The 23,439-nt window shown below is 54.6% G+C and overlaps 1 protein-coding gene across 6 annotated transcripts; it reads right to left on the bottom strand.

The window, feature by feature from the left end:
* Positions 1–2,770: 2,770 nt before the first annotated feature.
* UNC13D (unc-13 homolog D) lies at positions 2,771–22,843 on the bottom strand. 6 transcript variants are annotated; one of them, XM_030505920.1, is made up of 32 exons: positions 22,610–22,843; positions 15,015–15,047; positions 14,646–14,753; positions 14,199–14,288; positions 13,860–13,926; positions 13,599–13,776; positions 13,235–13,279; positions 12,835–12,903; positions 12,584–12,653; positions 12,140–12,244; positions 11,721–11,813; positions 11,371–11,474; positions 10,986–11,103; positions 10,264–10,388; positions 9,916–10,006; positions 9,602–9,658; positions 9,069–9,166; positions 8,799–8,850; positions 8,356–8,486; positions 7,895–8,015; positions 7,188–7,331; positions 6,900–6,998; positions 6,406–6,612; positions 6,159–6,227; positions 5,725–5,804; positions 5,421–5,526; positions 5,273–5,344; positions 5,069–5,152; positions 4,650–4,770; positions 4,038–4,161; positions 3,487–3,692; positions 2,771–3,386 (listed from the first exon to the last, which is right to left on the bottom strand). In XM_030505920.1, the coding sequence occupies exons 2-32, from the start codon at positions 15,045–15,047 to the stop codon at positions 3,280–3,282; spliced, it is 3,174 nt and encodes a 1,057-aa protein (XP_030361780.1). In that variant the 5' UTR covers positions 22,610–22,843; the 3' UTR covers positions 2,771–3,279. The 6 variants fall into 6 exon arrangements, 5 of the variants coding, with proteins under 5 accessions (XP_030361780.1, XP_030361781.1, XP_030361777.1 ...); XM_030505921.1 differs by lacking the exon at positions 22,610–22,843 and adding an exon at positions 17,925–18,305 and having other exon boundaries at positions 7,188–7,262; XM_030505917.1 differs by lacking the exon at positions 22,610–22,843 and adding an exon at positions 17,925–18,304.
* Between the last annotated feature and the right edge of the window lie 596 nt (positions 22,844–23,439).

The following is a 23,439-nucleotide window of genomic DNA, read 5'->3' as shown; positions in this document are numbered from 1 at the left end:
CCGTCACTGGGAGCAGCAGCAGCAACCTGGGATGGCGTCTCCTCTACGTGCAGGGACCCTTCTCCAGTACCTTATCTCTCTGCAGAGCTACAAAGGGGTGGGGAGGGGCTGAAACGAGTGACTTAAACCAGCAAATGGTTTCTTGTGAGCCAGCAGCACCTTAATCCTCTTTCTTCAGGTTTGATTGAGCCTTGGCACATCACACAACACAAAAGGAGCTCATTGGGTTTTTTCCCATCCCCGCATTGAGAGCTTGTCCTGAATTGACCCTGTGGTTGCTCTGCCCAGTGGGTGCTCAGGCACCCAGGAGGGTGATGCTTCTAGTTCCCCAGGACATGGCAGCTCCCAGATACCCACTGCAGCTCAAGCACAGCACCCCCTTGCAGGGCGAGGGCAGAGGGACCTCCCCATTTATAATTAGTAATGATTAGTAATAAATGCAGCTAAAGTGAGCTCCAAAAAGCACCAGCAAATGGAATCACAGAATCATTTAGGTTGGAAAAGACCTTTAAGATCATCAAGTCCCACTGTTAACCCAGCACTGCCAAGTCCACCACTAAACCATAGTTCCTAAGCACCACATCTACACATCTGTTGTAAATACCTCCAGGGATGGTGACTGCACACTGGGCAGCCTGTTCCAGTGCTTGGCAACCTTTTCAGTGACACTTTTCTTCATATCCAGTCTAAACCTCCCCTGGTGCAACTTGAGGCTGTTTCCTCTGATCCTGTTGCTTGTTATTTGGAGAAGAGATCCACCCCCCACCTGGCTCCATCCTCCTTTCAGGTAGTTTTACAGAGCAATAAGGTAGCCCCTAAGCCTCCTGTCCTCCAGGGTGAACAACTTTGGTTCCCTCAGCCACTCCTTGTAAGACTGCTGCTCCGGAAGCTTCACCAACCACCTGACCCACTGGGTGTTTTTGCCCCTGGGTCACCCCACATGCACCCTGCAGCATTCCCACCCCTGCCAGAGGGACCCAGGTCCCCAGCACAGGCTGGGGGCAACACCGAGGACCTGCTGCTGTGCCTGGGTTCTGGGCAGCCCAAAGCACCATGAGGTTTGGCTGATAGGGCTGCCCATGCTCCTTATTGCTGCAGACAACACCCTGAGGTCAGTACAGGTGGTGGTAAAATACAAAACCCCAAGAGCTATGCACATTTTTAAAAGAAAAACAAACATGCAACCAGAAAGCCTGACTGGCTGCAAGAGGGAGGTGCCAGGTCCGGTACCAGGCTGGGCAGTAATGGCTCCTGCTCTCTCCCAGCACTGCGAAGCTGGGGACACACAGAGCTGCATGGGGTCCTTCTTTCATCATCAACTACCACCCACTGCCCATCCTAAAAGCCTTTTGGCCAGACCTTTGTAGGATCCTTTCTGGAAGAAAATGGACATGTTTGTACTGAAGATGGAATAGGCCTGGTGCAAGTTCTGATGATAGTCACGTAGGCCTGACCCTGGAGTCCATCCTAGGATGTTTGAGGAAGATAAATAGCTAAGAAAAGAACAAGAAAAGAAACAAAACGGGATGGACGATTGCGATAACCGGGAAACTGAGCATAGCTAGCCAACCAATCATGTATTAGCTTAGAGCGCGTGAACAGCGCGTGGGCAGCAAATGTAACCAATCAGCTGTGCTTTAAACGCGTGATCGTAAGTCTCGAAGATATATAGTGGAGCAAATGATCCAAATAAAGGTCTTCAACTACAATTCTTATAGAATTGATTGGAGTCTGATACTGTCCGTCTCAACAGACCTTGGCCTTATGTGTGCGTCACAGACCAAAACCCAGCTCCATCCTGAGCTGGACAGTGGCAGCTTTCCTGGCTGTTTGATTTATACCTCGGTGTAGGTGATATTTTGCAACGGCCCATAACTCAGAACACCACCACCTGAGTCCCTGCAGAAGAAAACAGCCCAGACAATTTAGCACGGCCAAGCCCTTGCCCAAACTGATACTCTGAGGGCTAGAGCACCTCTGCTATGGAGAGAGGCTAGGAGAGCTGCGCTTGTTCAACCTGGAGAAGAGAAGGCTCAGAGGAGACCTTAGAGCAGCTCCCAGTGCCTAAAGGGGCTACAAGAAACCTGGAGAGGGGCTTTGGACAAGGATCTATAGGGACAGGACAAGGGGAATGGCTTTAACCTGCCAGAGGGGAGATTGAGATGAGCTCTGAGGCAGAAGCTCTTCCCTGTGAGGGTGCTGAGGCGCTGGCACAGGGTGCCCAGAGGAGCTGTGGCTGCCCCATCCCTGGCAGTGTTCAAGGCCAGGTTGGGCACAGGGGCTTGGAGCAACCTGCTCTAGTGGAAGGTGTCCCTGCCCGTGGCAGGGGTTGGAACTGGATGATCTTAAGGTCCTTCCAACCCAAACCAGTCTGTGATTCCATGAAAGACTTGATACCTGCAGGGACCAGCCAAGGCTGGGAGGGGAGGAAAAAGCACCCACCAGGGCCAGCCGCTGCTAGCCCCCAGGTGAGGGACCTGGCTGCCTCCCAGTGCCAGCACAGCTCCTTCCCAGTAGTGCCGGGCTCAGCACCATTGCAGCTTCCCATCCTCTTTCCAGTGGGAAACTTAGACAAAATCATTCATGCACCATCTCCTCCCTCTGAAATCCTGCAGCCGGCTTCCTCTTCCTGGCTTAACCCCATCAAGGATGGCAGCCCCACCACACCCCAAATACCTTGACCCACCCTGCCATGCTGCTGCCACAGCTGCTGCCCAGCACAGGGCCATCACCTAAAGCACTCCCTGCACAGACTCAGCCCACACATGAGCTTTGTAGCTTTTAATTTAAAATTAGAGGCTTATCCACAGGAAAAAAGAGGGGAAAGAATAGATTGGGTGGGGGAAGGGGGAAGCAAAAAAAAAAAAAAAAAGGCAGGTGTGACCACTGGTTGTTCCCATCCCAAATAAATGACAATGCCCTTACTTTGCCCTGACACCATGCTGCAGACAGGAGTGTTGGGGACACAGCCAAGAGATGTGGCACCAGCAGTGACAAGCTAATGGGGGAAGGGCAGGGACAGCCAGGCACTTTCACATCCCCAGAGTAGTGTTGCTAGTCCAGACAGGCAAAGAAATGCCCTGAAATACTGGGTGTCCACCCTCCCCTCACAGGAGCACTGCTACCCAAGGGCGGGGGTAAGGTGGATGCCGGGAAGGTTTGCAGGGCACAGGGACCCCCTCTCTCTCCTGGTCCCTGCAGATGGCTCTATCTCCAGCACCAGGAAAATTCCAGAGAGGTCCCATTGGCTGGACACCCCCCATTTCAGGCCGCTCTGCCTCACTCTCTCTCCTTGGACTGCTTGGCTCGTTGCTTGCGGAGCTTAACAAAGGCCTGAGCCTCTTTGTCCCCCTTCCTGGACTCCAGCAGCTGGAGAATCTCATCTCCTGCCAAAGAGGAGGGGAGCGGTGGTAGGAGATGCTCACTGCAGCCCCTCCTTATGCTGTGGGGCTGGTGGGAGCTCAGCCTGGCTGTGGCACCACGTACCAGTGGGTTTGGGGTGGGTGAGAGGGAGGCGGGTCTGGGGCACCCGTCCTGCATCAACCGAGTCCTCATCGCTGTTGAGGCCAGGCAGGTGGCAGAGGGGGAAGAAGGCTTCGCCCTCCAGGTCGTTGGCCCCCAGTGTGTCATAGTCAAAAACGGTCAGGAGCAGGCAGGCACCCTCCTGCTGGCACTTCTCGGCGGGGACCAAGCTGCAGGGAGATGGGATGCAGGGACCACCTCATCCCAGAATTCAACCTTCCCTCCAGGAACCAAACAGGCTTCCCCATTGTGTTGCCCCCCTCCCCTTCCCTGCACTGACCTCAACAAGCACAGGGGCCCCGTACAGCCCCACACTATCCTGTGGGACCCAGGTACTGCGGGTGCCCTTACCCCAGCTCCCACTGTGGGATCCTGCAGCTGAGCAGGGGGTGAAATCCCAGGACAGGATGCAGCTCCCAGAGCAGTAGCCCCATAGCCAGAACTCAGTTGAAGCATAGGGAGCTGAGGGGATTGGGGGGGAGGGAGGGGGTGCGGGGATGTCAGCCCTTACATACAAGTCAAAGGCTTCATCGAAGAGGGGGTGCAGCTCATTCCTCTTGCACTGAGTGGTCCGGGCCACCACCTCGGGGAACTCATTCCGGGGCTCCAGCGTGAGCTGGACGAAGGGGTCACTGGAGCCTGGTGGGGAGCAGGTGTGAGCCCCCTCCTGCTGCTCCCCAGCCCAGATCCTGGGAGGGTGCAGGAACATCCCCAACCCTGACCACTGTCAATGGGCCATGGGTGGCTGCAAGAGGAGTGACCTCTCCTGGAGACCTCCACAAATGACAGCCAACCTGGAAGACTGTCCCTTGTCACCCTGACATAGTTTTTTGGAGCTGAGACATGGTTTGCATGATGGAAAAAAGCCGCCTGCCCTGGCTGCTAGTTTGTCCTGCAAACTGAAGGCAGTGGGATGTGTGTCCTGCCTGCCACATCCCACTGGACCACCTCAGACCAGTGCAATAACCTCCCTTCTTTCTCAAACCCACCTCCTTGGATGCAAAAGCAACTCAAGAGAGAGTCCCATTACTTCAAGCATTGCCAGCATCTCTCACACCCAGGGACATATAGGGGAACAAGGACAGGGGGTCCCAAGACGGTGGGCCTCCCCAGCCCACCCCACCCACCGTTGGAGTCCAAAGGTATGAGGTTGACAGCATTGAGCACTTCCACATGGAGTTTCTGCTCTGAAGGGTAGTACAGTGCTTTGATGGTCACGGCCCCGTATTTCTCCGAGCTGGCGTCCAGCTGAATGAGGGAGGTACAAGAATAAGGCGCTGCCTTTCGGCATGCTCATAGAGGGGATGCCCAGTGTCTGGTGGAGGCTGAGCAGGCACTTTGGGGTACTGAGGGGGTGACGGGCATTCTCTGGGATGCAGTTGAGCTCTCTCCATCCTGCCACTGGGGCAAAACCAGCCTAAAAAGCCCCAGGATTGGGAGGGTGGTGGGGAAATCCCACATTTCCACAGGCAGGCTGTGCCAGGCAGCCTTGCATGTGCAAGGGTGGGATGTAGGAAGGGGCTGGGAGCACTATCGTGGCTCCTACCTGCTGCTGGATCCTGTTGCAGAAGTATTTCTGGATGAGTTTGCGGCTGGTAGCAGAGCAGAGGTCCAGGCGAGTCTCCAGAGACTGCAGGCAGGATAAGAGGTGGCAGTCAAACACACAACAGGTCCACAGTCCAGGGATGTCCCTGGAGAGCACCCAAAGGAAACCCCTGGGTGCCCCCCCACTATCACCAGCACCTTGTACCTGGAAGACTGCTGTGTGGAGCATCTCCAGCGGCAGCCCACAGCCCTCAGCATGGAAGCACAGCTCCAGGCTCTGCAGAGAAGGATGCTGTTAGCCACCAACCAAACACCCAGCCATGCCAGGGACTCCCCAGCTCCCCCCTTGGTACCTTCAGGGCACAGTGCAGTTTCTTGTAGCACTGGACCGAGGGGACCTGCTGCCCCATGGCTGCTGACAGCACAGCCAAGGTGTGATGCCAGAGGAGAGTGAGGAGGCTGCAGGGCAAGGGAGGAAGGCTGTGAGCACGGATCCCAGGGGATGTTGGAGAGGTTAGTCCTTAGCCGAGGGGCTTTGCAAAGCCCCAGAGAGAACAGGCTTATCCCACAGCGCTGAGCAGCCGGCCCAGAGGGGGATGTTCCCAAGACCCATGGGACCTGGCCTCTGCCATGGTGCATCCCCAGTGCTGTGGTCACCTTTTGAAGTTCTCCTGGACCAGATGCTCATTGAGATACTGCAGCTCCGACTCCAGGAACTTCATGAGGGGAATGATGGACTGCAGCAAGAAGAGAGGAGCATTGTGGAGGGCATAGGGGGATGGGGGGGACGTATCCGACAGATCACAGCAGGGACAAGGGCAGAGCACTGCTGGCTGGAGCCAGCAGGGCAGAGGTGGTTCCAGGGCTCCCTCCCGCAGTGAAGACATGGGCAGGCTGTGCCCTGTCTGGTTCTGCTGCTGACATAGGCATCAAATGTGAGCATTTGGATGTCTGGGCCCTATTGGTGGTATGTCTTGTGCCCCAGGCATGGGGCAGGGAGAGCTGGGAAAGGGTAACAGGGGCCAAGTAGCAAAAGTTATTCACGGCTTCCCAAAAAAGATGGTCCAGGAGGAACTGGGCCAAGTACTTACATCCTCAGGCTCCTGGGTGTCATTAGAAGATGAGAGCTCCTGGATGTGTCTGGCAACGCCCTTTTCCAGCTGCCAGGGAGAAATGCACAGAGGCTCTTGGGCTTTGCCCTCTGCACCAGCCTCCCCATGCACAGGTCCATTCTTACCTCCATCCCAGGAGCATTATGGTCTCCAGGCTCCCTTGGGTGAAACGTCACCACTTTTGGGCTAGGCAAGGGCCAAAGGGGAGCCAGTGGCAGGTGGTTACCTTGGTGGCCAGGGCTTGCACCACCTCCTGGACCTCATGGTCCAGGCAGGAAATGGTGCTGTCGAGCTGGTTGTGCAGCGTGTGCTGGATCTGCTGCTGGTCAATGACGGGTCCTGTGCGCTGCTCCAGCTGCACCCAGTCCAGCTGTGATGGCAGCTTCAGGATCAGCAGCCGCAGCTGCTTGATGTTGTTCACCACGATGCAGAGCTGGGAGAAATGGGTCTGCTTCAGGGTGTCCCACACCCCCTGCTGCATCCCCCCATGCCCAGTCTCATCTCCATCACTATTCCCGTTCCCCGTTCTCATCCCGCTACCCCTGCTCACATCATTTCCCTCCTGATTTTCCAGGATTGTGGCTATCAGGGGCCAACCAATCTCTATGAAACCCAAACTTGGGATGTTGGCTGGATGCTCAACAGCTCATCTCCCTCTTTGCCCAGAAACCGTGGCCAAATCCCGCCTCTCCCTGCACAGGACCCTGACCCAATACCAACCCTGTTGGCCTCTTCGCCCTCGTTCTGCTTGCTCAGCGACAGAGCCTCAGCCCTCCCCTTGATGAGCCGGCAGTACATCAGGGCAATTCTACACATGTCCTGTGGGATAGAAAAGAAGCCAACAAGACTGAGCTGGGCAGCATGGGGACCACTGTGGGGTAAGGGGGCCCCACCACATCAGCATGGGACACAGGCCCCATTCATGAAGACAGGTCTCCAAGAGTGGGAGAAGAAACTCTGCTGATGCCCATGAGCATGGTATTTGTTGGCAGGGCCTGGTGTACAAACCTCCACAAGCTTCACCATGATCATGAAGGCTTCCTCAGGGTCCGGCCAGTTGAGCTGCTGCCAGGTCTTCACAATCTGGGCATAGCAGGTGGACAGGTCAACAGTGGAAGTGCTGTGCTTGTTGTGCTCCCCGAAGGGTGTCAGCTGAGAGGACAAAGTAGATGCAACTTGGCTTGTATTGGAAAAAGCCATCCCACACAGGAGAGCTGCTCCTTTACTTTGGGGCCCGTGATTAGCTCCATATATCCCAATGTCACCACCCAGTCTCTTTGGAGAGTGGAGGAGATGAGGATAGATGAAGTAGCCTGAGCTCCCTCTATTGGGCTGTCCTCCACTGTACTCCTACACTGTAGTTGGAACACACTGAAGAGTGGGGCAAGGAGCCCATCACCCCATGGCTGCCTTCCCTCCCCTCTTCCTAAAGGTCAGAAGTGAAGGGGATGCTCACAGCATGGCCCAAATGCAGGGTCATCAGCTTGCTCAGGCTGCCAGAGAGCAGCAGAGGAAGGGGCATGGGTGGGATCAACTGCTGCAGGACACCCTATCCTTTCTTATGCATTCGGGAGAGGAACCAGCCTGCTCCTGGGCTACAAGAGGCACCTACATGGTAGTCTCAATGCTGTGAGCCAGGTGCAGCAGCAAGGCATGGAGGTAGCTGGAGTGTCCCCAAAGGATGCAGGGAGATGGTCTCCTCCTCCCTAGGTTACCTGGTCCATTTGGACAGCTCTCTGTGCCCTCTCCAGCGCAATGGTGTAGGCCTTCTGCAGCCACTGGGGCACATCTTCCTTGAACCACTGGTGGAAATTGTTCAGAGCCAGAGGTCCATCCCTGTGGATGAAGGCCGCAGCTTCTCCAACTGCACAGCAGTAGCACAGACCACCAGCCCTCCTTGCTCTCACATACAAGAAACTGACCTGAGGTGGAGGCAGCACGTAGCAACATGCTAAGGAGAAACCTCCACTTGTCTGGAAGTTGAGGTCTCCACCAGGCCCACTCAGAGAAGAGCCTGAAACCCTTCTGGTGATGCTCACATCAACACCAGACACCAACAGCCCTGTCTGCCTTGTGTGTAATTACTGATGTGGGTGAATTGGAAGGATTTGGAGTTCCTCTCAATGAACTGCTCATTCCCTCGCTTCAGCATCTCCTCTCTCTCTGGGTTGGATACCTCTTTGGGACGAAGTCCTTCATCCGATAGAGCTCCTGGAGGTTCATGTAGAGCTGGAAAAGGCTCTCGGCTGTGGGTTTGGACATGCTGCTGTTGACCTTGCGTAGCTGCTCCTGGACATGCTCCGCGACCTGGTAGTGAGCAAGGGAATGGGGACAGTTGTTAGTGAGAGTCCAGCCAGGAAGGCTTTTTCTGGTTGGGGCTCCCCGGAGCCATGGGTGAGGATCAGCTCAGGGGGCTTGGGTAGCATTTCAGGAGATTCATTAGGTCAAGTAAGCAGATGGTAGTCACTTCATGGGCTCACAGGGAAAGATGGAGAGTTTCCCTGGCTTGCTCCCTTTCCAGACTTGCAACAACCATTTGCTACCTGGAGGGTGGCCAAAAACCTCAGCCTGGCTTTTGACATTAGTCCTACAAGTGCAGAGCAGCCCAGGCTTGCTCACCAGCCTCTCCAGCTCCAGGTAGGCGATGGAGAATAGATTCAACTTCAAGGTGCTGCAAGAGAGAAACAGGGAGTCAGGAGCCTGCCAGCTTGAGCCCAGCAAACCCTCCTAGGCTATGCCCATCCCATAATGGCAAGGACAGTACAGGTCTAAGAAGCAGAGATGGGACCACAGATGCTATCTGTGGAGCCCAAGAACCAAGGAATGAGACATCAAAGCGTCCTGTTGCTCTTCACCCCAGAGATGGGAGGATCAAGCTCCAAAACGTACCTGATGAAAAATCTATTCCAGATTTTCTGGCACTCTTGGAGATCTCCTAACACCTCCAGGAGGAGTCTGGACAAGGCTTTGCCATTCTCCTCCATGCTCTGCAAAGGATGAACAGCTTGTTTTCGATGCTCCGTGATTTTGAGCTTACCTGAGCTCTGTTCTGATGTGATTTATTTCTATGATTTGTTTTTGTGAGGTAGCAATCTGCCATTAGATCCACTAAGCACCAAGAAGTTGTTGGTAACATCCAGTGTCACCATGTGCTTGCATGGCTGGGCTGGGGACCACCTCCTGTTCTCCTGAGCATTGCAACAGGCCTTAAGTGCCTGAGCATTGCAAAAAGCTCCTTCAAGGCACCTTGGCAGCTGCAGATAGCATGGTTCATGGTATTTTTAAGCTGGAAACCCAAATGCCTTGACTGGATCAGAAAACTGGAGAAGCCTCATCTCAGTCTTCCCACTGCCTCAGGCCTCCCATCCTCATCCCAGCAGACTGTTTCTTATAATGTCAGAGAGGCAGAGATGGGAACTGACCTTCACCATGGGCTTGAGGTGCTGCTTCTTCATATGAAACCACTCTGTTGTGCCTGACTGGCAAAAAAGGAATCGTGGTGTGATGGCAGGGAAGCAGGAGGAGCAAAGCCAGCTCTGCCACCTCCTTCGCTCTCCCTGTCCCCTGGTTGTGGCAGGCCCCAGCCCCATGTGGTGGGAACCACGGGCTGGGACCATCAAGTTGAAGAGGGGCAAGTATTTCCCTCCTTCATGGTGGTCCATGTGGCTTTGCATGGGCAATGAGCAGGGTCCCACCTGCCCAGGGCTGGGGAGGGTGAGACCCCTGGTCTCACTACCTTCAGTGCTGTGGAGACCATGTTGGGGAGGTTGGGGCTGAGTGTGCACAGCTCATGGAAAGCTTTCATTTTGCACATCTGGACCAGGACTCTGCAAAGCAAGAACCTCGAGTGAAACCCAACACCAGTCCCTTAGAAAATATCACCTCTCACTGCAAAAACCCTACCCAAGCAGATTTTCCCCTCCCAACAACAATCCCCACAGGGAGCCCAGGATGAGGAACAAAACAGAACAGGGTCACAGCAGCCTAGAAGGGAGCAGAGAGGGTTCACATGGGTTTTTGCTCAAGCTTACAGGCTTGGTGGCCAAGCCATAGGACCCCATGCTGGTACTGGTGCTCAACTCACCGGAGCAGGGACTGGAGCCTCTCCGTGGACCTTGGGACAGACAGTGGGAAAATGATGCGGTACCTCCGAATGAGGGAGACCCCGTAAGTCAGCAAGGACTGGAAGGACTCAGCCAGCTCTGCTTTCTGGGGCAAAGGAAGGAAACACGCACTGTCCACCTCAGCAGCAGACAGAGATGCTGGTAGGACAATGGCACTGTGACGGAGGGAGCTGGTTCCTTTCTAGCATGCTCTAGGGATGGGAAAACCCCCTGATGCCTCCAGTAACTTCTCTGAACTGAGCTTTGTGCTTAAACCTCATTGCTATGCCTGAAAAATTCGGAGTCTCAGTAGGGTGCTGGCATGATCTCAGAAAACTCATGGGCTGGGAAAAGTAGGAGTTGGGTCATATTTAGGTTTTGTAGAAGGTTGTGATTGACTTGATGGCAGTGATGGAGGCGGGGGGATGCCAGTGCAAAGGGTAAGGGCTTATCCATGGAGAGGGAGACAAACTCCCAGGGCAAAGGGGCTCCCTGACCCTGGGTTGTCCTGGTTCCTGAGGCTGGTTCTCCTCAGAAATGCTCTCCAGACACCCCAGCACCCCTGTAGACCACAAGCTCCTGTCCTTCCTGGAACACAGGGACAGAAATGGCCATAGGAGCTGGGAGGAGAGGCATGGGGTTGTGTGCATGGGGCACATTTCCCTGATTTCTGCCCCCTGCACGGTGCCAGAGCCCGCCTCACCTGCTCTGGCCTCAGGCGCTCCTGCACCCACTGGTACTCGATGCTGGTGATCTGATGTAGCAGGCAGTTGCTGTTGAACTCAAGGCTCTGGTAGAGCTTGCTGTATGCCAGCCACCGCCTGGGGAGGAGGGAGAGGCTGGGCTGAGCCCCTGGGGGCTGGGGGACACTCAGAGTCCAGAGTGCGGCTTCTCCCCCGACCCCAGCTACAGCCAGGATTGCATGGGTGGCACCCAGTTCTCCTGGTCCTGCTCAGGGCAGGGGGCAACACCAGACACACTGAGCTCATGGGAGAGACTAGCTGCAGCCAGACAATCCCCAGGGAAGGTGTCAGGGCCCTTGACCCTCCTGATGCTGCATCATGGCTCCCTGGGCATGGGGTACTCACGCTATGACCTGGTGGAAGTCAGAGAGATCCTTCTGCGTGGCATGCAGGTACAGCACAGTGCTGGCGTGCCTGCTCAGCTCCCCGTCCCAGGCAATGCTGCCGGCCTGCAAGGATGCAAAGGGTGGGTGATGAGTCCTGGAGCAAGCCGGGCTGAGCGAGGAGAGGAACAGGCACCAAGGCAGGGTGTATTTGCAGGAGGAATGGGTGCCCCGTTAGAATGCTAGGCACAGGCAGGCGTCATCATGACCCTCCTCCCCATGACACCGCAGCAAGGTGTTAAGTGTGATGGGCTCCAAAGGAAACCCTCACCCCAGCCCAGCTGCCACAGGGCTACTTCTCCCGCTCAGTACCTGGTGCTGAAGGATCTCATAGGACACCAGCTGCTGCAGGAGGTGGCGATGGACAGTGTAGCTTGGCTGTGTCCGGCTGCTCGTGGTGGCCCTCTGAAAAGAGACAAGGCATAGAAGCAATAACCATAACTGGCCTGAAGACACAGAGATGCAGTCAGAGAGTGGGGACATGGAAACCCAAAAAGCATGGGGCCAGAGACCCCACTTGAAGCCAAGCCAAGTGATGCAGGTGCACCAGAAGCAAGGCCCCCATGCTGGTATGTAGGTCAGGGGAGGACCAAGCTATTTTACAGCACATGTAAACCCTGGTGCTGGCATGGAGCAGGGATCTGTGACACCAGGATAGACTCCAAGGGGCAGGCAGCTCCCCCATCCTGCCAAGGCAATGGAAAAGGACCCCCTTCCCCATCCCCTCCTACCTTCTTGTGTGTCAGCAGGAACTGCAGGTGACACTGTCCCCGGTTCGGGTACGTCTCTGTCCGTGGCTCCAGCTGGTACCACTGGTCATTCCAGCAGTGCAGGTCCTGCATGAACAGAAACAAATGTGAAGCCCCAGGCAGCCTTCCAGGGGAAAGGATTCCAATCCAGGATGAAGTCCCACTGCATTAATAGGGCAGGAAGATGCTGTATTGGATAACACTAATATTGGATTAAAACTAAATGATATATCATCACTGAGTGAGTGTGTTGGTGGCCAGGGCACCTGCCACCGAACTGAGGGACCTGGCGTCAGTTTGTGGCTCTAAGCTGGGATCCTGGGTGTGCTCGGTGCAGCCACAGGGTTGGGATCCTGCCCAGGTCCGGGAGATTTAAAGGAGCACCTGGGGAGTCACTTGAAGCAGAAGATGCACCTCACTGCTCACCTTCAGGTGAAGGACCACATTCCCCAGGAAATCGTCCTGCCCTTTGTCTTTGCGAGCGTCTTTAAAGATCCTGAAAGCCATGAAAACGGATGTATGTGACTGTGAAAAAGCATTGGTTAAGGTGAGGAAGGGTGACAGCCCTGCCACCTTCCAGCCCTCCTTCCAAAAGCATTTTTTAAAATCCAGAAGGCAAATAAGCATTTTCCAAACCCTCTTCCCTCATCAGCCATTAAGGCCATGCCAGCACCAACCGTTTGAGGCCATGGAGGTCTGTCAGCTCCCCCAGTTTGTGCCGCACTGACTCCACGATGTCCGAGTCCCTGCAGGCAGGGAAACCCAACATGGGGAAAGGAGGAAAAACAGCTGTCCAGCCAAAATCTGCAAGCATGTGACTTCTTCCCATAAGTAAAATCAGGGGTCAGGATCAGCCCTGCCTGGGCAAACCAGCCTGGGCACTCTCTCCTCATGCTGGTCACATCCTGCACTGTGCACTGCTGCAGCAGACAATGACAGGCAAAGGGGTTCCCAGCCGGTTCCTGGGGCTTTTAAAGGGAGCAGCTTGAAAGTCCACCCCAGGGATCCTCCCAGGAGGCAGGACCCTGCTCAGGGTTGGGGGTCAGGGTTGCTGGCCTGAAGGTGGCTGCTGCTCACCACATGTCCAGGTGGAAGCTGGCTGTCTCCATGTCTTCAAACTCCCTGCAAGGCACCAGTGGGATGCTGTTACTCAAGCAACATCCAAGGAACTGGTAGCAAGCAGGCAGGACAGCTGGGGATTACAGGTGGGCTGGAGGAGACCCCAAAACCACCCTGCACCGCCTGGGAAAGTGGGTGGGAGAGCCCTGAGAGATGGGTTTTGCTTTTCACCTCCCTGGACCTGCTGCATAGGTCAGACCAGAAGTCTGGCACGCCCCAGTGGGCATCGCCCTGGGAGAACCCCAGTTCCTGGTTGGGGTGAGTGGTGAAACTTCCCCCCCTTCATCCCCCCAGTGAGCAAAGCCAAGGGGTGGCAGATTACAGGATAAATGTCTCATCCCACACCGGGCTGAGGGTCTGACTTATAACTTGTGTGCGGTGGATCTGGTCTTCAGGGATGAGGTCTTTGACCACAGCCTTCATCCGCTTCTTGTGGTCAGGGTTGGCCAGTTCCTGGCTCTTGGTCTTGATGCCCAGCAGGCAGTATGGGTCACTGAACCCTGTGAGGATGGAGGCATGCAAGTCCTCGCCTGGAGCAGTGCCTGTCCCTTTTTCAATGGGACACCCACCCACCTCCACTTACCACTGACGTCTTTACCCAAAATCCCCTTGGCTTCCTTCACAGTTGCTTTCAGGCAGAAAATAGGGCTCTGGAAGAGTAAGAAAAAAAAAAATAAAAAATTAATGTGGGGGGTCAGCAACGCTGTGAGGAAGCAGAGGCTCATGCAGGCCCACACCACCAGCTGCTGTTCCGACCAGCAAACAGCTCCTGAGTGACTCCCCCAAGCACAGCACAGGGCACCCCATAACCCAAAGCCCAAGCACAGGGGCCAGGAGGCACTGCAGCCCCCCAGCACCACCCCAGTGCAGGAACTTCCCCCCAGGCCACAGCACACTGGGAAGGCACTGTCTTGCTCCGTACCTCTAGTTCCTTGACCTGCTGCATGATGACACTGTGCCCCTCTGCATCCATGCCGAAAGCCTGTGTAGATATCAGGTAGTGGATGCTGCCCTGTTAAGAGTGGCTGTAGAGCAGCCAAAGGCTTCCCTCTGCTCCCTGGGAGCCAGCTGCAGCTCCAGGGGAGAGGAGAGCAGCAAAGAGCCCAGCAGAAGGGCTGGGGACCAGCTGAAAGCTCTTCAGGGAAAGCCTTCTTCCCACCGTTCTGAGCCTAAGATAAATATTTCTCCCTAAGGCTACTATTTCTCAGCCACAAGCTTTCCCGGCCCTCCAGCTAGATGCTGCTGCTACGCCTTTCAAGATGCTTGTTAAAAACTTCCTCTGTGTGCCCTCCACTATCCACTTCCACTGGGAGGATGGACATGTCAGGGGACAGGTTTTGGGGACCCCGTCAGGGAGGTGGGGGCTTACCTTTTGCACGTAGGCATAGAGCTCCTGGGAATCCACGACATGGTGGTGCTCAGGCTTGCCCAAGCGGTGCCGGATGGTGTAGAGGACCTCCTCATAGAGCAGGGCCAGCTGCAAGGGGGATACCGACACCTTGCATAGGGTCAGGCCAGCAGGGACTTTCTCCATGCATCCCTCAAGATTAATGGGGTGCCCCCCCTGCCAGCTCCCACTGGGCCCTGCCACCTCCCTCCCGGCATCCAGCCCTGCCTGACCACCATGGGGTGTCCCTGGAGGGTATCTTCAGGAGCTGAGCCATGTCCCCAGGCTTCTGCAGCACTGCCACCCCCTCCAGAGCCACCAAGGGAGACTGTGGTAGGGCCACATTTGTACCTCTCTCTTGGAGAACTGGTGGGACAGATCCATCTAGAGAAAGAAGAGAAGCAGAGAGGTTTCCTGTCAGGTCCCACAGTAGAGGGTGATTTTAGAAGGAAACAGCAGCTGGGCAGGGCAGGGCAGGGTAGGGCAGCCAGAATGGGGCATCACCTGCGGCCCTTGGGGTTGGGATGCCCCAAAGGATGTTGTGACACCCTGCAGGGACCCCGTGGCTGAGGGATCACTTCTTTCATCACCCACTGGCAGGGCAGTATGGGGGCTTTACTTCCAAGCCCTGTTAATTAAGGAGGGGGCAGCAAAGATGGCAACTTGGGGTGACCCATAGGAGGCTTTAAAAGCCAGCCTCCCACCTCTTGCCCCACAGAGCTGCTCTCTGGCCTTGCCAGGCCCATCAGGACCAGGCTGGAGAGAAAAACAGTGAAGTGAGAGGGCAAGCGGGCAAAGCGCAGTGAGGAGCTGCAGGCTGGGCAAGACAGCTATAGGCAAAGTGACTCCAAAATCCATTGGGATTTGTGACTTGAGTCCCCTTGCCTGAAAGAAAAATAGGTGCTGCTGCAACGTGCATTGGTACTTGTTGTTGAGCTGAAGGTCCATTCTCTACTTGAAGCATGATGAGCAATAGCATTTGCTTTCCAAAAGGCAGTTAAATTGCACAACATTCCAGTTCCAGTGGCGCTCAGCCCCGGGGCTGACTGGGGGTCCTGCTGCCCACACAGCCCTCGTCATCCCCCACCTCAAATGTCACCTCCCACTCATCTTGGCTCCACATGGATGCATCCAGGACATCAAACCACCTCTGCCAAAAATGCCCTATGCCCTGGCAAACCCCAACTCTCAGACCATCCTCACCCCCTGTTCCCTCCCCAGTGCGGAGGCTGAGCCCGTCCTTCTGCTTCTCCAACCGCAATCTGGATTCAGCCACCAGCAACTTATTCCAGCCACTGCGCCTGGCTGCGAGATGGTGACTTTGCCACTGCCATGAGCCAGGTGATGAGGTCAGAGGGAGGGGGACCGGTGCCTCTGTGCTACCCATTATGGTTTCCGGTGCTGGGGCCACTGGGAGTGCAAGGGGGCAATGCCAAAGAATGTAATGGAAATTTCTGAAACGAGTTTGACCCTTTCTGTGCAAAGGGACATATGCCAAGCGCAGCCCCAGCGACGGATGGATGGACAAGTCCTACCTCTGGGTCAGCCCAGGCCCCAAAATGACCTTAGGATCCCCCACAACCCTGAGCTGGAACACTAACATTTGCTCATGGCAAATCTAAAGCTGGAATAATCCCCCAGCCATCTGGACTAAATTCAACTCTCTCCCAGCCCCAGTGAGCTTAACCCTTGAGCTACTTCTCTCCCCACCTGCCTCCACGACCGTTTCTACCTCTGGTTGGTGCCAGGGGCTGCAGCAGTCCCTGTGAAAGGGGGAACCTCTTGAACCCAGGAGGGCCCTGCCTGCACCCAGCACCATCCTGCCTGCACCAGGGCACGGCGGGCATGGCCCCATCCCAAAACCTTCAGCATCCCTGTGGGCAGTGCAGCCCCATAAACAGGGTTGCTGGGGGGAGAAAAAAAGGACTTTATTTCCCTGCTGCTGTTATTTATCAGCAAGGCACAAGCATCTGGTCCTTGCCCGGCAGAGGAGTAGCACAAGTGGTCAGGGAGAGGAATCACTGTTGATTTGGCTGGTAGCTCCATGTTGCTCCTTTCTGCCACTGGGGACAGCTGCTGTGGGATCTGCTTTGTGCTTGCCCATGTGTGCATGGGACTGGTTAAGATAAGCTGAGCCACCAGGATGTGTTTATTGCTACTAATCCCCATGCCAAGGGCCCAGCTCAAATCCAGGAGTGTTGCTTAAATCTAGGTCTGGATACAGCCACCAGCATCCCCCCTACTTGCTAACTGTGGCAGAGCCACTAACGCGGAAGGCCAGCTCAGCTGCAGAGACAGTGACTCTTAGAATCACAGACTGTTTTGTGTTGGAAGCGACATTAAAGCTCATCCAGTTCCAACACCCTGCCATGGGCAGGGACACCCACCTTCCACTAGACCAGGTTGCTCCTGGTCTATACACAGTTAAGCCCCATCCAACCTGGCCTTGAACACTGCCAGGGATGGGGCAGCCATGGCTTCTCTGAGCACCCTGTGCCAGCACCTCACCACCCTCACAAGGAAGAGCTTCTGCCTAAGTTCTTATCTCAGTCTCCCCTCTGGCAGGTTAAAACCATTCCCCCTTGTCCTGTCCCTACAGGTCCTTTTCCAAAGCCCCTCTCCAGGTTTCTTGTAGCCCCTTTCGGCACTGGAGCTGCTCTAAGGTCTCCCTGAAGCCTTCTCATCTCCAGGCTGAACAAGCCCAGCTGTCTCAGCCTATCCCTTAGAAAGAACAAGTCCCTGGAGGGGGGACACTCTGCCAAGACAGATCACCGGGGATCATGCCCACATGGTCCCAACAGCGCTGAGCAGAGCTGTGGGTCCCATCTCTGCGGGGGCAGACACAGGGATGCTGTCAGTCCATCTGTTGCAGAGGAAGTCAGTTGGGTTGGGTGAGAGCAGGACTTCAGGAGATCTGCTGGCAGCAGGGAGCTGGAGGGGCTAGGAGGCACTGGGAAGCTGTAGCCCAGCTAAGAGGCGATGCTAAATGCCGGCATAGAGCCGCAGCTAACCCCAAACACAACCCTTGGTTGCACATTTGCATGACTATGGTACTCCCACCTCCCCCCCCCCCCATTGCTCGCCCTTGCAAAGCATCCCGGCTGGGACACGGACTCTGCCCCTTTTCTATCGTTCTCCTTTTACAGCCTCAGCACCCAGCTCTGCACCCTGGGGTCCCCCGAACACAGCAGCCTCAGTCTCCTACTGGGAGCAGTCGCTCCCCGAACACACTCCCCAGCACCCCGGCTCAAGACCACCTACCTCAGGGCTCTCTTCCCCAGGGAGGGTCCCCACGGGGGTCTCACCAGCAGCATCCATCTTGGGGGAGGCTCACGGGTGGAGACTGGCTGCAGCTCTGCAGCCGCTGCTGCTTCGCCCCCCTTGCTCATATGCTCAGAGGAAACCACAGACTTTATCTCACATGGCCATTTTAACAAGCGGAAACATGCAAAGGCCTCCTTCAAGAAGGCGCAGGCACGCCAGCCCTGCTTCCCACCACCCCATCCTGCACCAGTGGCCCCACAGCGATGGCGACATCATGGCACAGACAGGATGAGAACAAAGAAAGGTGTCACATCTAGCCCCTGCTATTATTTATGAGCAAGGAATTTGGAGCACGTTGCCAGATACAGTTCTGAGAAGACAAAGCCCAGCAGGGAAAGGGGGTGGGGGGAGAATGGGTGGGGGCAACATGAAGCATCTGTGCTTCAATGTGTATTTGGGATCCATCATGCCTTGTGAGCACAGATGGGCACCCTGCAGAAAGCCGAAGTCATCTTCAGCACCGGGAGATGGAGGGGATATGAAATCCGGTGCAAAATGTGCAGGGTGGGAAATCCCTGCAGCACCTGGGTGCATTGGACAAGGTTGGGCTGAGAACTTGATGCCAGGGACAGCACTGGGGAAGGGCACAGGGTCTTTTTCCTGAATGGGCTGTCCAGGCAGAGCTGGTTACTGAGCAAAAAAAGCAGCAGGAAATGAAGTTAAAAACTTGTGCTTCACTGTCAGCTTTCATTCCTGTAAATACTTTATCTGATTGCAATTCAGAGACAGTTGCCTATCACAGACCTGCAGCAGCGCCCTCCCCTCGCCAATCTCTTTCAAAACGCCTGCACTGATGGCACATGGGGGGAAGGCACGAGTGGGCATCAGAAAGAGCTGCAGTCCAAGGGAAGAGCTGTTTTGCTCCTGGATGTCCAAAGTACTTACACACACAGAGCTAAGTGCAGGCTGGGACCCAGAGGGGCTGTTGAGCTGCACAAGCATTTGCTGCTCAGTAGATGGACCCACAGCTCAGGGAAGGACATCAGCCTGCACTTGAGACTTGCAAGTCACTGCTGCTGGAGTGCTGTCACTGTCCTCAACAGCCTATGACTGCTGAGAGGCCGCAGGCTCAGTGAAGCAGGGCTGTGAGCATGGCTGATGCTGCACTCTCATAGATTCCTGTTTCATAGAATAGTAGAATCACAGACTGGTTTGGGTTGGAAACCCGTTCCAACCCCCTGCCATGGGCAGGGACACCTTCCATTATACTAGGTTGCTCCAAGCCCCATCCAACCAACAGTATTCCTGAGGAATTTAGATTAAATTTAGATTAGGTATTATGTTAGATATTATTGGATAGGATTTATATGAGATCTCAGGAGGAAGTTCTTCCCTGTGAGGGTGGTGAGGCACTGGCACAGGGTGCCCAGAGAAGCTGTGGCTGCCCCATCCCTGGCAGTGTTCAAGGCCAGGTCGGATGGGGCTTGGAGCAACCTGGTCTAACGGAAGGTGTCCCTGCCCGTGGCAGGGTGTTGGAACTGAATGAGCTTTAATGTCCCTTCCAACCCAAACCATTCCATGATTCTATGAATTGGGCTTCAGCATCACTTCCTCTGCACTCCACAATTTGGTGGCAGAGGCCCAAGGAGGTTTCCTGTCCCTTTGCTGGCAGACACACTCGGAGGTGCTTGCCCAGCCCTGCCAGCCTCAGCCTTGATTTTACCCAGCCTAGCATTTGCTTCACCTTGGGTAAAGAGTTTAAAAGCATTTCCTCCTTTACTGGTGGAGTGAGGCACAGTGGAGGAGCTGGTTTCAGTTCTGCCTCCCTCCCCCTTGACACACCGTGCTCCACTGCAAAATGCTGCCAGTGGGAAGTAGAGATGTAAAGTGCACAATGGCATTTGAAAATGATTGCTGTCATCTTTCCTTTTAGCTTTGATTGCAAAAGCAAAATCTGGCCTAGCAAAGAGCAGCCAGAGAGTTAAAGGCAGGACATGGACACAGCATCCCCAAGCTGCTTCTTGCCCACAAAAAATACCAGGGGTCAGAGGAATGTCTCTCACTTCAACCAGCACAGAGAGAATAACTGGTAAGAGTTTAGTTAATCTTCAAATCCACCTCCCTTCTCCTTGTAGTGCCATAGAAATAAAATTCACTGCAATCATAAATATTGCTAAGCATCAGGCAATTGTTCTCCAGCCTGGAGTCGCTGCTGTGCTGGGATTTTGCAGGTTTTAGAGAGGAAAAGTTCAGCTTCCGTGTAGAAGTTCCTCAGCCTGTCACTGCATTGGGGCTGGTTTGCAATGCCATTGGGAAACGCTCAGGCACAACCTGGCAGGGTGGGCAGCACCCGCCGCCCATCAGAGGCCAGCGCGATCCCTGCGGAAGGTCTCTGTGCAGGGCTTGTATGGTGTTGAGCCTCTGTGTGTGTCAAGGGAGAGGTGATCAGGTTTCAAAAGCAGCAAATATCCTTTTTCGCCCCTGGGTTTTACCAGCGGCCAGCTGCTTTGCAAAATACCAGCAGCTAAAATCACTGAGCTCACATATCTCATCATCATATTTGCACCTCGAATTACTCCTTGTCCAAGAAACAATAGGAAAAAACCTAAAAGTAACTCCAGAACTAGCACAGATTTCTGGTTAGTAGCAACAATCTCTATAAACATCATGCCCCAAACCTGCAGACAACTAGTAAAACATCCCCAGACACCCGAAGTCAGGAGCTGTAAAGGGACTTTGTTTTCCAAAAGGAGTGGATTTTGTCGTCCCCACAACATCAGTCTGCCTCCCAAAATAACTAGCTGGGAGCATGTACCATATATATAGACTGAGGCCTTCCATTCCTTTCAAAAACAACACATCCTAAAGGAAAACCCCTTTTCCTTACAGGCTATAGGGGCTACAGTCTGATCCTGCTACAAATAAATTTCGCAGTTCACTTGTGCACAGGGTTATAGGTGCTGCTGAAAAAAACTCCAGATCTCCAAAAGAACAAGCATTATTGCCCCCTTTATAGGGTATAATCTTCCCTTTAAAGGAAAGCTAGGTATGAAAAGACCCTCTGCAAGTATTATTAGAAGTTTATCATCTCCCTCCCTCTTGGCTTGACAATCCTAGAGCCTCAGCCTGCCCTCACCCTTATCTCAATCTCTTGGCTGGAAATGGGCAAACAGTCAAAAAATTTATTTCAATATGTCCCTCCCTCACTTCTCCTTTTAAACATGGGGTCCAATGACTCTGCAAAACCAGGCTGCGCCTGCCAGGGTTTGGCAAGGCACATGGCAGAAGCACAAGGCAGAGGAGAGGAAAGTGGTTTCAAAACGAGAACAGGGAGGATCCTGCTCCACCTCCTCAAGGCTACCCAGGCAGGGCATCCCCTGGGGACCTCTGGGCGCTGTGTGCTCTGGGACCAGCAATTTCACATCCAGGGAGGTGGAAATGTCAGTCATTTCCCCTCCTTGTCTACTATGGGGTCTTCCAGTTATTTCTGTCCTAATACCTCATCTTTCCTTCCAGAGGCTCTCCTGAGTGCTTTGAGGGCACCTCACAAAAAATGACGGTATCTGGAAAGAAGTGGGGGAACAAACAGCACCCCCCACCCCACTCACGTCATCTTAGAAGGACAACAAGGCAAACCCCATCCTTCTAGAAAGAGCAAAGGGGACTTCCAGCCACCCACAGGGACAGGGCCATTGTGAAAGCCGCATTTTCCCTGGGAGCCCCAGGCAGGAGCACAGGTTTGGCATGAGATCTGCCAGCTCCACAGCATGGGCATGTGACGATGACTCTGGCCACGCTGCCTCCAAGGCAGTCATCACCCTGGAGGCTTTGCTGGACAGCCCCAGCCCCTCCAGAAGACATAATGCTGTGATGCCAAGCTGTGCCCTTTAGAAGGTCACGGACTTCAGGTATAGACTTGGATGGCATTCGTTTGGCTTGCAACATCACGTCACAGCTTTAAAATGTTTTCTCCATCACTGCCACGTGCTACGTGTACACAGCAAATATTTCTTTCACCACTCTTCCAGTGAGATGAAGTCAGTGTTGGCCACTGGGTTTATCATCCTTTCACCACAGCTGCTCTCACTACAGGGACAAGAAAGGGGGGACAGACATTTCAAAGCTATTTCATCTGCTGGTTTGGGGCACTGAGTTCAGAGCAGCAGGACCTACAGGATCTGCATGAGCTGAGGAGGGACCAGGGTAGGTGCTTGGGAAGGTGGAAGAAATTGTGGCAGACACCCAGGTACCACACATGCCCCATGGTGCCTGTTAAGCAGTTTTGTGACTATCCTGGAACACATATGCCAAGTTATTGACCAGCTTCAGCAGCAAAATGGTCTCCTCATGCCTTTTCCACCACCACCTCTCCCACACTCATGTCAAAGCCCCCTGAGGAGCCCATCAAGCTCCACGAAACAACAGGCTTGGACAACAGGAAGAAGCTGCAGGGCGAACCCCCTGCACCACCCCGAGATCCCAGACAGACATATCAAAACACGGAATATCACTGCAGCCAATCTGTGCAGTGGGGAGAGTGGCTGGGTCCCAGCCAGAGCCCAGCTATTATGGAGCAAAGTACATGGAGGAGGAGCAGAGACTGGACTTGAGCAAGGGAAAGGAAAGGTTTAGAAAGATGGGATTTGCTGAATCAAGCTTGCAAATGGAGTCCAAGCTGATACCTTTTGCTCCAGTATCCGGACACTGTAGGAAGTGTGTAGGAAATGGCTGGGAGGATGCAGCAGAGATGGATCCTAGCCCTTTTCCACCCTGAGGTGCGAGATCCAGCAGCCCCCACCGGGCAGGTATGAGTCCCCACTGCTGCTCGTGGTTGCTTGCGGTTGCTTGTGGTTGCGTAGGTCTCCCCACACCCTGCTGTTGGCCTCTCCCAGCAGCACAGTGATGGCCCTTGAGCAAGGAGAGTGCTGAAATACCAGTTTACAGTTCAGCCTCATGATGGCAGCTGTTTGAGCTGACTCACTCAGGAGAGCAGACAGTGACTAATACCCTGTACAGCTGTAAAGGAAACCCATGCCTAAAATGAAGATGTGTCCTGCATGTACTGGCATTTCATAACAACCCACAAACCCCTTACATTTGTCACTTGGCCTTACTTCTACAGCTTTAAACCTGAAACCACCTCTCGATCACAGCCTGTCTTAGCAAAACCTACCTTCTAATACCAACCCGGCAGTTGTTTACAGCTGGAAATGCCTGTGATATGATCACATCAGCCAACTGCATGGCAAGGGCTGGCCCTGCTCATGGCTGCTCTGGGAACAGCTCCATCCAAACTTGTCCCCACACCTCCTGCCACCTCCAGCAGCGCTTGCAAAGCCACAGCTCATCAAACACCGTGCCCAGCATGTGGCAGAGATGCACTTTGACTGTCTACTGCCCAGAGAGTGGTGGAGAGACCTTGTGGTCCCTGAAGGAAGACATAGGACAGGAGGGTGCTGGCCAGGCAGGCTTAACCACAGTCCCCGTGTGCTCTCAAGCACATCCCCCCAGC

This window comes from Strigops habroptila, chromosome 14 (genome assembly GCF_004027225.2).
Source record: "Strigops habroptila isolate Jane chromosome 14, bStrHab1.2.pri, whole genome shotgun sequence".
NCBI classification, from domain to species: Eukaryota; Metazoa; Chordata; class Aves; order Psittaciformes; family Psittacidae; genus Strigops; species Strigops habroptila.
Note: the sequence above shows the minus strand (reverse complement) of the source record. Positions and strands in the feature narration are given on the sequence as shown.

Coding starts and splice junctions, on each gene's coding strand:
- UNC13D (XM_030505917.1), bottom strand. CDS start 17,981: ATGGATGCTGCTGGTGAGACCCCCGTGGGGACCCTCCCTGGGGAAGAG. Junction 9,659..9,915: donor TGGTCTCCACAGCACTGAAG/GTAGTGAGACCA, acceptor CTTTTTTGCCAG/TCAGGCACAACAGAGTGGTT. Junction 3,387..3,486: donor CACCCACCCCAAACCCACTG/GTACGTGGTGCC, acceptor CCTCTTTGGCAG/GAGATGAGATTCTCCAGCTG.